General features: G+C 50.6%; 1 protein-coding gene across 6 annotated transcripts in view; it reads right to left on the bottom strand.

The window, feature by feature from the left end:
• The window catches only part of LOC135915024 (5'-AMP-activated protein kinase subunit gamma-1-like), a 411,044-nt gene that overhangs the window by 233,672 nt on the left and 163,805 nt on the right, over window positions 1-13,567 (bottom strand). For 4 of the 6 annotated variants that reach the window (XM_065447978.2, XM_065447982.2, XM_065447983.2 and 1 more), the window contains exons 2-3: window positions 6,344-6,587; window positions 2,046-2,419 (exon numbers count right to left, since the gene is read on the bottom strand). In XM_065447978.2, coding sequence (XP_065304050.1) covers window positions 2,046-2,419; window positions 6,344-6,587 — 618 coding nt within the window. The remainder of the gene's footprint in view (window positions 1-2,045; window positions 2,420-6,343; window positions 6,588-13,567) is intronic. The other 2 variants (XM_065447981.2, XM_065447979.2) reach the window with 2 other exon arrangements.

Here is a 13,567-nt window from a genome sequence, read left to right as displayed (position 1 = left end):
TGACTGTCCTCGCTACAAAATACAGAGCAGATCGTTCGCAATTTCACTAGCTCACTTTGATCAAATATCATTACCACACCAAACCAATTTGAAGTGGCAGCCTCATAAGCCGTCGCAGCTAACAGCGATGAAGGCAGTGGTGCAGTTTTAAAGGCGGGTCGCAGGGAAGTCTGCAGTCTATAGTTCTCACTCGATCACTGATTGTGCTTGCAGTGTGCTGCGTATTCTTTAGGGGCAGGTTCACGCGACGCACGAGACGGCCGATGTCGCCCGCGGACTGGGCTTAATTCGACGCGGGACTCAGCGGTACCGAGTTGCGTCTCAAAAAGCTGGTCGTCGTCATGTTTACGTATACGCCACGGTGCGGTGCCGCTGAGTGACAACTCGGTACTCGCTCGCCGAACGAAATCAGCAATTTATTTCGTCGAGTGAACCTGTATTGATTTCGCTGTAACACGTGCAGTCTCAATGTCTACTAAAGCAGTCGGTGCCAGACTTGCCTGTTTATTTAGCGGTGGCGAAAAGCAGGCACTGCTGAATAGAGAGAGAGATAGAGAGAAAGGGGAAAGGTAGGGAAGTCAACCACACGAGCGTTCGTTCTGTTACCCTACACGATTGGGTAAGTGAAATGGAATAGAAAGAGAAAAGGGAGAGAGTGAGCAATGTGTGTAGGCATTAGGATGGACAGCAGGACTGCAAATGGTCACTCATGCCAGTGCACTTCAAAAACCGCCATAGCGCGCGAAAGCTGCATATGCTGAATGAAATGAGTTCGTAACTCTTCGTAGACCTTCCCTGACAGCAATCTCATGGTAATTACTTCCTATTTATTTACTATAACGCGAACGGTTCAGTTCAATGACGACATCGATCAATGACCACTAAGAATGCGCGCGGAACAAAAGCAGGATTTACATAAACGCGACAGCTGCGTGTCGTATTTCTTAGCGCGTCAGAGTAACACTAAGTGACACCATTTACACGCGGTGCATCACCGTTCGCCTGAAACATGCCGGAACCCGCTTCCGGTTGGTGCGTTTGTCCGGTGATAAAGTAGAGCACGCGCTGGCAGCTGTGTCACTTTTTTTATTCTTTCACTCGATGCAATACGCCAGCGCTTACACGCATCACATAGGGCGCGACTTAGTCTTGGTCTATCCTCTCCTGGCGTGTTAACGATATACACTTTCTTAGTGTTTTACTATTGTTTACGTGGATGCGATGCGCTAGAAACGCGTTGCAATGCGCCGCTGTCGCATTCATGTGAACGCGGCTATACTCCATCTCGGAAGTCGTTTGCAGCACTGCGGAAGCTGGAGCCAATACACGTAGGCGGAATTTCCTCATGATGTGTTCATCCGCGCCACGTCGTCTGTTCCGCGGGCGCATGCGCAAGGTCACTAACATGTCGCTGTAACGTATCAGTACCAAGCAAAAACAAAACTCAAATCCCGCCATCAATCAGACGCCTGGAAACATCTTCTCCTGCGCAAGGATTACAAATCCGGCTATTCCATCTATCCTGGGTCCTGTAAGGGCTTCACAAAGGCGGAGGAGCGCATTCTCCTTCGCCTTTACACCAAAACTCTGCTGTGCCCGGTAGTCTCAAAATACTTCGACCCCGCTTGCACGGGGAAGTGCCCGCACAGTGAGCAAAAGTTTTCAGACATTTTCCACGTGGTTTGGGCATGTCAAGAAACCCAAACTCTAACCCCCCTACCCAACCCTTCCCGGGACGACTGGGAGGTAGCCTTGCTCCGCTGCTCTGGCCTTGGTCGAGCGGGCCCGGGCGGCGGCCGACGCCAATGCGCTCCCGTAAGGGGGAGCCCACCCAGTGTTTGTAAGGGGCAGCAAGAGGGGTACAAAGAGCAGGAAGGGTGCGGGAACTATCCTTAGGGACAGCTCCGGCACCCTTCTCTACAAAACTTCTGTAAATAAATGTTTTTCAGACAGAGCCCAAGAATACTGCGCCTGTGCACGCCTCGCGTGCTTTCGGGCAGCGCTGCAAGCGATCCGCGAGTTGAAGTATATACGGGCATAGGTACCCGTCGCGTGCTGGGACGAACCTTGGTCTTTCCCTCGACGCTGACCGACTGCGAGCGGCTCCGGAAGAGGTCCATGACCTTGGAGACGGCGCCCGTGCGGCTCTCGGAGCCCGAGCGCGGGCGCCGGAAGGGGGCCTCCGAGTCCACGGGGCTCAGCGGCGACAGCGGGGTCATGGGCGCCGACGCACCGCCGCCGGCCGCACCGTTGGGCGGCGTCAGCGCGCTGCGAGAGCCCGGGAACCAGCTGTGGCCCCGCAGCGCCGACATGAGGTTGTTGGGCTTGCGGCTCCCTGAGGACGAAGAGCCCTTGGAGTCGGACTTGGAGCGCGGCCGGAAGGCATCGAACAGCACCGCCTTGCGTGACGGCGACACGCCTGCGAGGCGGGATGGCCCCGGCGGGGAGACAAGGGGAGGTGGGGGGCGACCCCGGCCAGGGGAGAGCAGCACAGCTGTGGATCTCGCCCAGTTTGGAGCTCCGCAGAGCGCCGCGGTCGTGACTGTCCCGAACACTGTTTACTCGTTAACTCACTCCCGCTACAATGTATTCCTCAACTGAACGTTGTCCAGTGAGTGTCCACAAACTTCTGGTGCTTTCCGCACCCAATCCACTGTGAGCGTTGACGTATCCTGTCGACGCATAAGTTACATGAGAGCGCGAGCGGAGCATCGCAGGTTGTCCACGTTAGGCAACCTATTAACAACTTTAGAGACTGGTTTACAAGCCCTACACGGATAACCAACTGAGTATATGAGAGTCTGGAGACTGTTTACGCAAAGTATGTTGACAATTAATCGATATAAACTTCAAAACAAGGAGTTAAGATTATAGCGGGTAAAACTAGGAATACAATATAAACACCCCTGCATGGCTCGATGTCAGACCTGGCCGTGAGCTCGCAGAGTGCCAAGAACTTCTTGGAACATCCCAAGAGCAGTCACCGACGTACGGTAGTAATTAACATACATTTACCCTGCTACAAAGAGCAAAAAAAAAAAGAAGAAGAAAGGAAGGAAAACGTCCCCAGATAAAGCTGCGTTATTTGGTGCGTTCCTAGAGATAAATTAAACGGGACAGTCACGATCGCCGCGCGTATGCAGCGCAACGCTTTACCAAAGCCGCTATGCGCGCCAGACATGCAAGCATGCGCTATCACCGCAAACCACACAAGGCCCGACAACAGCTCGTGCAAGTAAACCGTTCCAAAAGACGATGCGACTTGGAGTGCAGTGAAATGAGCGTGCGCGCGACCAGTGTCCTGGAAAGATATACCAATCATGATTGGTCCCGCAAATGCCGGTATTACCTTGAGCCAATTTAGCGATCCGTCGAAAATTTTCTGCTATGTACAATCTGCTCGACGGAATGGGCTCGGACCTCCCTTACAGGGGAAGGCTAATCGTTCTGCAGGCATTCATAATAAGGTTGCTATACAATATACAATGGCGACCGTATAGCGCCTCTACACAACGTCTACAGGATGCAACAGCGGTTGTATTCCTCCAGGGAGAAGAAATTTCGAATAACCGCGTTCAGCGATGCCGTCCAATGCGCACGCCTGGTCACTGTGGCGTATTCTACGATCGGACCTCGAATAGTGAGCCATATGTAAAGCACAGATTGCAACGCACGCACGCCATGCCGCGTGCAGAAAATACAATTCGGCGCGTTCTGAATTTCACAAGTAGCAAGTCTGGGTCCAGCGCAGCAACATGTCATATTTTTGCTTGTTTACGCAGATGTATAGACAGTGCCACACGCGAAACGGAACGTCTCAGATCAGTTATCAGATCGCGCACCTCACGGAAACAGATCCCGTCCTCACGTCCTCAACCTCCGGCTCGACTGCGAAAGATACCCTAGGCACTTCACTCGATTTCGACTGTGTGTATTTATTTTGCGCGTATTACGCTCATTTCATTACGCTGCCGGTTTGTTTCTTCTTTCTTTTTCACTCTCATTCGGACCTCATCAGAGTTATGTCTATCACGAAAGTTTGCCTTCACCTTTTACCAAATAAAAAAAAAGCACACCGAAACCAAGCACCAAGCTAGCAGTCTACGCATCCGCTACCTTCAGCACCGGCAAGCGAAAGCGTCTGTGGCAGGCCATGGTAGCAGAGTTAGTGCACTACACAGGGTAGGTTAAGTGCGCAGAGAACTGCGAAGCAAAGCTGTGATTCCACGGAAATACTACGTCGTGGCACATCATTTTTCTAAATAGCACTTAAAACAACTATACGGATTATAAGGGTAGCAGTTTGGGCTAGTTGCCAAGTCATAATTAGCGAGAGCTACAGCGCTAAGCAAAGGACGCGTACACAACGTGACAGACGAAGACAAGCGCTGTCATCGTCTGTCGCGTTGTGTATGCGTCCTTTGCTTAGCACTATCGTTCTCGCTAATTACAACTATAAGATATGATATCCCGATACGCCGAAATGTTATACTTGCACCGTAAAACTTAGGGCTATTGTGACAATCCAATCATTAATGACACTATGAACAATAACATTCTGAAGATTGCAAAAAAATAGAAAAAATAACACTGCAAACAAACGGCAACACGCTCGCCATCTACCCTTTCCCTGACCGCAAGAATTATGGCCATAGTGGTGAAGCTAGCCAAGCCATTACACGTACATTTTTATTTCGTGCGACATGTAAAGGCTACACATTCTGACTCGAACACGAGTGCTTAAGCCAGTACCACCGCTCCCCGTTCTTGCGTGCCACCTCCAACTTCACATTTCACCCAGCACCGACCACTATCGAGGCTTCATGCAAACCACGCGCAACCAAAACATGTGTGGTCTGCAGATGAGTGGCAGGCATATCAAGCAACACACTCTGACCAGAGGCGGGTGCCGTGTTTTCCCAAGGCAACACTCTTCCAGCCCGCGATACCCCCTTTCGGCAGTTAGAAGTGCTTTCCTGGGAGCTCAAGTCGAACCCAAAAGCCGTCACAAAATTTTTCAAAATTCCTCGAAATTCCTCGCAATCCAGGGAGAGAGCCATGTCGGAAGTCACAACATCGATATCAGGAAGCTCATTATGTCCAGCGTATAACAATGGCCGTCACATTAACATGTAGCCCGGGCTACCTGGCTTATATTCATAGTTGGCGCTGTTGTTCTCTCCGGCTCCGAAATGGGTAGGCACCGCGTCATACGCACTCCTAAGGAGCAGGCAGCTTTCGATAAGCAACGCCGCGAGCAGAACCGGAAACGAGCTCGTCTACGCCCTGCCGATGCTGCAGCCCGGGCACAAGAACAGGCTCGTGAATACGAGCGCAAGCAGCAACTGCGTACCGAATATCAGGTAACCTACCAAGCCGTCGTCTAATTAACCGTCGGGATTAACCAAGTGAGCAATACTGGGGCCGCACGTTTCAACTTCGCTGGTTAACCATCTGTACGCAGCCCTTGGGCGGTGATCTTTATCGTAAGCGTTTGAAATTTCTCAGAAGTTCACTGTTCCCCACTGAGCTGCCTTTCCGCGCCACTACACTCCTCAAGAGCCACAAAATGTTGAGGACTTGAGCGATTGCGAGAATTCTTGCGAAAGAACAACGAATGCATACCGGATATCTATAAAGCTGCAGAATATCTTAAATAGCAACAACTTACGCTGGTAATCTGCCTCCGTTGCTTGTACCGATTAATGGTCTTTAGCTCACGTCAGTCACAGGACTGCAGATACCGCAGGCAATAACCTTTGAGGCGAGTAAGCCTGAGATTTACTTATATCACATGAAGGGCACGTGTTCAATGCTGTGGAGGGAGCCTGTTTTCTCTCTGTGTGCCCTATTTTTCCGGCAGACACTTCTGCATCGCCACAGGGCGCGTACCAATCAAGATAAACATTTCTTGTGACTTTATTTTGCCTGGCAAAACATTTGCTAACAGCTTCAATTCGCCCATGGCATGGCGCCCAAACCTCTAAGCGCAGAGAAAGCAAGAAAAGCTTCAATTCTGCGCTTTTTCCTTCTTTTTTTTACCAACGCTGTATCTTAGCTCCTATCCCCTTCCGATATCTCTAATTCCCTTTGTCCTCCTACACTATAGCCAACACAGTTTAGCCAGCCGGCTAACGTCGCAGTCTTTTCCCGTCTTCCTCTGCTTATCAGATATTTCTGTAAAGCCCGTAGGCCTCGGGGTTTGTTCGACCTGCCACTGGGCACTTGTCCACCTCGGAAGGGACCCGCCGAGCACAGGACAGAGGTGGCGAGGAGGAGGAGACCACGGCACCCGCTCCGTAATGAGGGACGGAAAGTAGGCCTATATAGCGCAGACGCTCACCGCCGAGCACGTCGTCGCCGGACTGCCTGCGAGCCCGCGACGACAGCTGCAAGGCGGGCAGGCGGTGGGCGCCGCCGGACAGCGAGCGGCGTCGCTCCGAGGGCAGCGTGGCCGAGACGCCGGCGCCGAGCGGCGGGCCCGACGAGAACCGCATGTCCCCCGCCGCGTCCATGGACTCGTCCATGGGGCCCCAGTCGGCCGTGGTCACGATGCGAGGAACCACCAGATGCCCTTTCTCCTCGCCCTGCGTGACACGAGACGAGCAGCATGGTTAACGCGCGAGAAAGCAGCGCGACTTTACAACAACACTCGTAATAATAATGACGATGGCAAAACATTCGTTCAGAAAGGATGGCGCTTTGGCCTGCTGTTTGGAAGGAATAACGGGACGAAAGTGCATCGCCGAGGAGAGAGCTTGCTACAAGTTGCCGTACCTACAACCGGTGCAGTAGCCCCGACTCCCAGGCGAAGCCCAGAGAGAGCCATTTAACAAAAGTTTATTTTGACAGCAAAAAATTGTAACATGATGCAAAAAAAATGAGGAGATAGAAAATAATGTGCTCGGAAAGAAATCGGAGCAACAAAGTCTTTGAGCACTGCAAACCTTCGTTTATTCCGGTCGTTCCAGAGAAAGATGAGACCGTTTTTTCGTGGATCGCACTCCAACAACAACAAACTCACGGCTTCAGCGTGTAGCTTTCCTGCGACTTACTTTTCGTGCCAAGCTACTACTCTTTCTAATTCCATCCGAATGAACTGGAGTGAAAACCTCCAAATCATCTGTTCTCTATGTAATGCCACTGACTCTTTTCAGTCAGCTTAAGTCCGTTATCAGGCAAGATAACTTTTCTTTCGTGAACGCGGTGACAGCTCACGTCCCAAGCTCGCCGACTGAATTGACACGCGGGTAAGCCGCTGGCCCTTCGTATTGTTACGGTTGGCGTGTAACACCCCAGGCAAAAAGGATGCTCTACCACCATGCCTCATCGAAACGAAGGATAGATTCCTAATTTGCCATGGTTGTCTCGAATGAATGACCGGTCTGACAGAGTCACTAAGTGCTTACAGGCCCCTTCGTGTGTGTGCATGCCTAAGCGAAACGAAGGATGGATGCCTAATTTGCTATAGCTGTCGCGAGTGAATGCCGGTCTGGCGAACGCCCCGCAGTGTTCACAGGTCCCTTTGTGTGTGTGCGGGAAAACCCTTTCCGCGAACCAGACAGGACCCCGGGTTGCCGCCAGCTGAGGCACGCTCGTGAAGGCGTCAACTGGGACAATAGCTCAGCCACCTATCTACAACCAGACGCCCTCTCCACAAACTGTCAAGCTCTACAGGAGAACTTCCCCGAACCAACGTCGCCTAGAAGAAAGGATAAGCGCCTACGATCCCGGAGCTGCCGGTTGCCACCTGCGGAGGCGGACTCGTGAAAGGTAGCCGGGTGAGTGGGTGCCGCCGCCAAGCACCGTAGAACTCAGTGCATATCACCTGACGTTGGCGTGAGCAATATGCCGCCTAAGACTTTAGTGGGCCCACTTAAAGGGCCCAGCAATGTACTTTTTCACTTCATTCTCTTCTTCTACTCTTTCGCCAACCATTGAATAAACCGTGCAAGTTCCGCACAAGAAGTCGTCTCATCCTTGCCTGGTCGCCATGGTCTACCGGATGCCTGCAGTACGCCGACAGCGCCACGCTACCCAAAAGTAACGTCGGTCGAGCTTCGATAAACAGCGTCGCAACAACTCGGCAGCGGATGGGTACGCTACCCTGGAGAACCCAACAGTACCAAGTTCCTTCTGCCCAGTACAAGTGCCAAGAAAAGCACATGCCGTCTACGCTATATGAAAGCGCGTTCGGTTCAAGAAGACAAGAGGCACGGCTGGCAGACACACGCGTCGCCAGAGTTACAAAAGTATTACAAGTTGGGCCCATTAGTTGAAAATACTTAGGATTGTTGAGCAACGGAAAAGAGAAACAGAGAGAAAGGGGGCGGAAGAGTGAGAGACTGGCCTGCCAGCTGCAGCTGACATGCATCCCGACAGCCGAGCGTGCGCAAAACACCGCGAGATGCTGTGCAACGTGAACACCGACGTCGCTCGCAAGGGGTCCAAGGTGCGATGGCGCAAGCATAGCAGAGCTACTTTTGGATTCCCTCCATGCGCTGCAAACATTTACCCCACAGATGCAGCCGCTCACTGTTTTCCAAACGGCGGCTCGCGAAGGCAGTGGCGTATTCGCAACTTTCACGGCCTATAGGGGGCGCCTCTTTAAATCCAACATGGCTGTCCGAGAGATTAAGAACTAGAGCAGTGGGTGCAGTGCTGCGGTCGTCTTGCTCAGTGACAGGTTGTTTCGCGTCGTCATGTTGAAATATCTCTTCAATTTACACGCCCGCTATCGTTAGCCTGCGTAATGGCTCACATTGGGCGAGCAGAACGCAGGATTCGAATCCTGCTTGAAAGCGAGGAAGTCCTAAACGCTGGTCATCTTGTGTGCTGCGGCATAAAAGCGTGCACGTCGACGTCCGTGACTATTGAAGATCTTTGCACACAAACTTTGAGGCTTCGAAGCAAACCACACGAGCTGTGGTTTCAGTTTTACCGCGACGGTGTTATTAAGAGAAGTGATCCGTGGTTTCTATTTGCTATTCTGTTAATCTGACCTCTTTGAAAGGGTACCATGAGCTTTTACGCGGTGTGGTGCTCTCTGCATGTTGTTACTTAGACCACTTGAATAAGCCGCCGTGTCGAGAAAAAAAACCTTCCTGGTGTTGCGCGACCGAAGTCCTTTACATCGACGGCGTAAAAAGCAGCCCTAAACCAGCGTTTTGTGTACGAAAATTTCATGTCTAGTTATCCCTGCCTCTGTTCACAAAGCTGGATGTTGAACTCGAAAAGTAAACAAAAGCCATATCTGACCACTTTTGCGTGCTGATACGATAACCGTTCACCCTTGTAATTTAGTTATTGCGCTTTATGCGTGCTGTGCAAGCTACAGTCCTGCGGTGGTTTTACAGCCTGCGTGTGTCCTACCACGCGTCTTGCCTATAAACATATCAAGCGATACATAGCCGATATTTACCGGTCCAGGGCAATGCTCGCTTCATTCTTCCAGTTATCTTTATAAAATAATATACGTGCAGATCAGCTCAGGGTTCGCTACGCGAACACTGCACAGTAGTTCAACGTTTGTTGGACTAGGATTTGTTACCTTACGAGTGCAGTCATGCGCGCCTGTGCACACGTTGCAGCCGCGCATCGAACTGGCAGACGGGGTACGAATTCCAGGTCCCTCTACGCCTGCGTCACTTTGCTTCGATGCACAAATGAGAAACTCATCTCTCTGTTCGAAAATGGTGGAATGTCAAGCCGACGTTGCAGAGCACGAATGCATGAACGAGAACAAGAAATTTTGAAGGAGGTACAAGGCTTCATGGAGAATGTTTGCGCTCCAACGTAGCCGCAAAGGCATGAGTGGCAAGAACGCAAGCATCAATCATCCTACAACACATTTGAGTTAAGATTGCGCATTATTTCTTTCCCTGCACATAATATAGTGCTATGCCTGCGTCTTTATGGAGGTGCGTCTATTCGCGATTTCAAGTGCTCGGAATCGTCACTCATCTGTCGTACTCCAAAAAAAAAGTCCTCTGACATGAAGTGCACACTGCAAAACCTTCATCGCTTCTGTGACAGCTTTGCCGATCCGCAGCTTAATAATCAATTTCTTCCTGATGGACACAGCCGGTGGGAATGAGTGAAGGCTCAGATCACCTACCGCATAACTACCGCTCGGCATCCATTGCGGCACGCAGCAAATACGGTTACTTCTATGTTTGCTCATTCTGAGCATGTTAAGTGTCCTTCAGGATCCCACGGGAGCTCTGAACGCGTTAAAATATCAATCAAAAGTGAAGGAAAAGCGTAGACAACACCAATACGCTACGCCAACGGGCGGCAGCCAGCGGCGAGTATAATCTTTCGACTGTTTCTGGCCGACGCCGCACGACGGCGCCACCGTACGTGAAAGTTGCGAATAGAGGGTGGAACGAGGAACGAACAGAAAGGGCAGCGTTCGCCCCCCCCCCCTCCCCTTTTTTTTATCTTTCCCTATGCAAGCCCCAGCAGCATGATTGCTCCCAGAATGCCGCACGAGCGCTGTTATGATTCACTGACTCCAGAGGCCTCTCTGGCCACTTAGAGCGCGCCGTGGAGCACTGCGAGCGCGCATTGTTGCAGCTCTGCTTCAAACTTCGCGCTTTCCTTTCCTTTCCACAACGGACAATCGGACACGCACAAGGCCGAAACGTAATTACGTTAAAAAGAACAACTCGAAAGGGATATAAAGCAAGAGAATAAAAAGACAGGACAGAGCGCTACTCACAACTGGCTTTTACTGAACAAACCGACGCAGACCGACGTAGACAAGTATATGACGCAACACCTTCGTCGCTGAGGCTATCGTTGTTTTCTTTTTTTTTAAGTTCACGTGTATACTATCTACAATTTTTTTTTCCAGGATAGTTAATCACTTGTCCCCTATTTGCCTTGTGTGCAGCCTGTCTGCCTTGCTCGCCTCCCCCCCTCCTCTGGATCTCCATTTTTCTCTGCAAGAGAGCGCAGTGGCTGCTGAGCACGAGGTCGCGGGATCGAATCCCGGCCACGGCGGCCGCATTTCGATGGGGCCAAAAATCCGAAAACACCCGTGTACTTAGTTTTATGTGCCCGTTAAAGAACACCAGGTGGTCAAAATTTCCGGCGTCCTCCACTACGGCGTGCCTCATAATTAGGAAGTGGCTTTGGCACGTAAAACCCCATATTTTTTTTTAAAACAGGGCGCAGTAAGGGCAAATAACAGCCGTCAATAAATCATGCAGATCATGTACTTAATTCTACAGTTTACATGCCACTTTGAGAGGTTCTCAGTGAAGCAGCACAGAAAACAAGGAACTAAAAAGATATTAGAACAAGAAAATATGACTGCTAAACTATATTTGAAACGAGCGGGACAAAAGCATGATATGGCAACCGGCAAAGCAGATTGGTTGGAGATGATGCTAGCCGCTATCTCAAAATGGGTGCAATGCATTTTCGTAACGGCACACCCCACCAGGCCATACTGCGCACTGGTCCATATGCACGCTGCCGAGCTAGAAGAAGAAAATCGCCTGAAGGAGGCGCCACGCAGCGTGGCACCATCCGCGCCGCGGAACTCGCGGACCGCTGGCGTTCAAGAGAGCACACGCAACCCTGTCTCAGCGCCAAAAGACAATGAAGTGTATGGTGCCCTGTATTTCCCTTTTAACGTCGCTCTTGTAAATGACAAATAAAACTTCAGCGTTTTATAAGTTACAGCTGCAGTGATATCGCAAACCAACGTTAGGAAGAACTCGGAAGCAATATTTTTTGTAATTTGCTTGGGCAGCAACTAGCGTATGTAATGCGGTCCTGTACAAAGGGTCGGGGCTAGAGGCAGCATTTTCTTGATTTTTCACTGGTTGCCCGGATGATCTCGTTTAGTTATTGCAACTTGCCCGGATGTTCTCATTTCAGTGCCCGGATAACGGCTCTGGCTTCTGGCTCGAGGTCACTTGAAGGTCGTCAACAACGGAAGGTATAAGCATTTCATGCTTAAAAAGCCGGCAGATCCCATGCCCTATGGGAATCGATGTTACGTGAAGCAGTGTGCGGGGAGCCTGCCAAGTTAACGATACTACCACGAGACCACGAAGACGTAGGTGCCTCTTTCATGACCTACATGACACGCATGTCGTGACCTACCATTTACGTTCGTCATACACTCTTGTCATAGTATGCCAATTTGGCACATACCAAGTTAACGAAACGACGATGAGAACACCAAGACGTAGGCGGCTAAATAGATAGATACCTGTCAAAGTGGCAAATGTTTGCCAAGAAACACTTCGAATTAAAAAAATAATAATAAAAGGGGGGGGGGAGGGGGTTGCGAGAAACTGGCTCGAACACTCGCTCCAGTTTTGCCGCCAGTTCAGGATATGGCCACCCTGCCCCATGAATGATGTTGCAGTCATACGCATTCTTGGCCAAAAAAGAAAGAATGTTGCTAGATTTTCATAATACAGTACACAGGGGGCGCAGGCTGCATGCAATGGAGACGGCAAATGCAAAACAAACCTGCGATGCGCAACGTGATAGCGCACTACTTCGAATCCAGTCATACGGAAAAGAACGTGCAGTCTATCATTCGTTTACAGCCATGAACTTTTCGCGCGGGATTCCTGACAGAGCACGAAGTTTGACACAGGAATATAGACAAACGGCTATACCGGAGCGCCCGATTCAGCGCACTGGCAGCACAAACCTACTCGGCTGTGAACTTAATCAAACACAGTGGTGATTCCGAAAGCGAGTTCCGCCTGCATGACTGAAAGCAAACGGTGAAACGAAAGAAACCGGTGAGGTTTCCCTACGTGCCTTTCAACGAATTGGAATGCTGCACGCGAAAGCGCATCACGTCATCGTATTGCACGGCTTCCATCCAACGTAGGCGGCATGCACTGTTTCACGCTGTTGCTTACTTTTCCGTAATCAAAAGCTTCGGGCATGCACTTATTTGTCAATGACCAAGGATGAAAGCAAAGTTCATATTCTCTTTCTTGTTACTATTTCCCGAGGGCAATTTGAGCGTTTAGCATTCGTATCCACATTTAATCTCCCGAAGACATCTCAAGGAGCACAAAGGAGCCACCCAGAAGATCCAGAGAAACCCCTGAACAACTCGCTCCGAAGCTGAGTTACCTGCGTATTCATTCTCAGCTCGCCAGTGAAAACACGCACGACTACGGCCCAGCCGTGCGCCGTCTGGTCATGCGTATATTTTAGCCGTCTTCCTCTTCGCTGGCCTAACCAAACTTCCTCTGGTCAACCGTTCAAGAAACCAGCCGATGGTGGCTTTCGTATTCAACGATGCCGCACATTCGAACGCGCCAGAGACGACGAATACATAAGAACGAAAAATTCACAAATGCGGGAAAAAGCGACCGGTATGATTGATTGATTGATTGATTGATTGATTGATTGATTGATTGATTGATTGATTGATTGTAAATGTTGGCAACAAATATATTGCCGGTCTTTGTGCGCTTTCGCCATTTCCCAGCACTCGCTGCAGTGACTCAGTCACAATGACGCCCTGCTGCTGAGCGCAAGGTCACGGGTTCGTTTACACGCCACGGTGGCCGTGTTC

Source organism: Dermacentor albipictus, chromosome 1 (assembly GCF_038994185.2).
Source record: "Dermacentor albipictus isolate Rhodes 1998 colony chromosome 1, USDA_Dalb.pri_finalv2, whole genome shotgun sequence".
NCBI lineage: Eukaryota > Metazoa > Arthropoda > Arachnida > Ixodida > Ixodidae > Dermacentor > Dermacentor albipictus.
The sequence above is the reverse complement of the archived record's forward strand: the minus strand, read 5'-3'. Positions and strand labels throughout refer to the sequence as shown.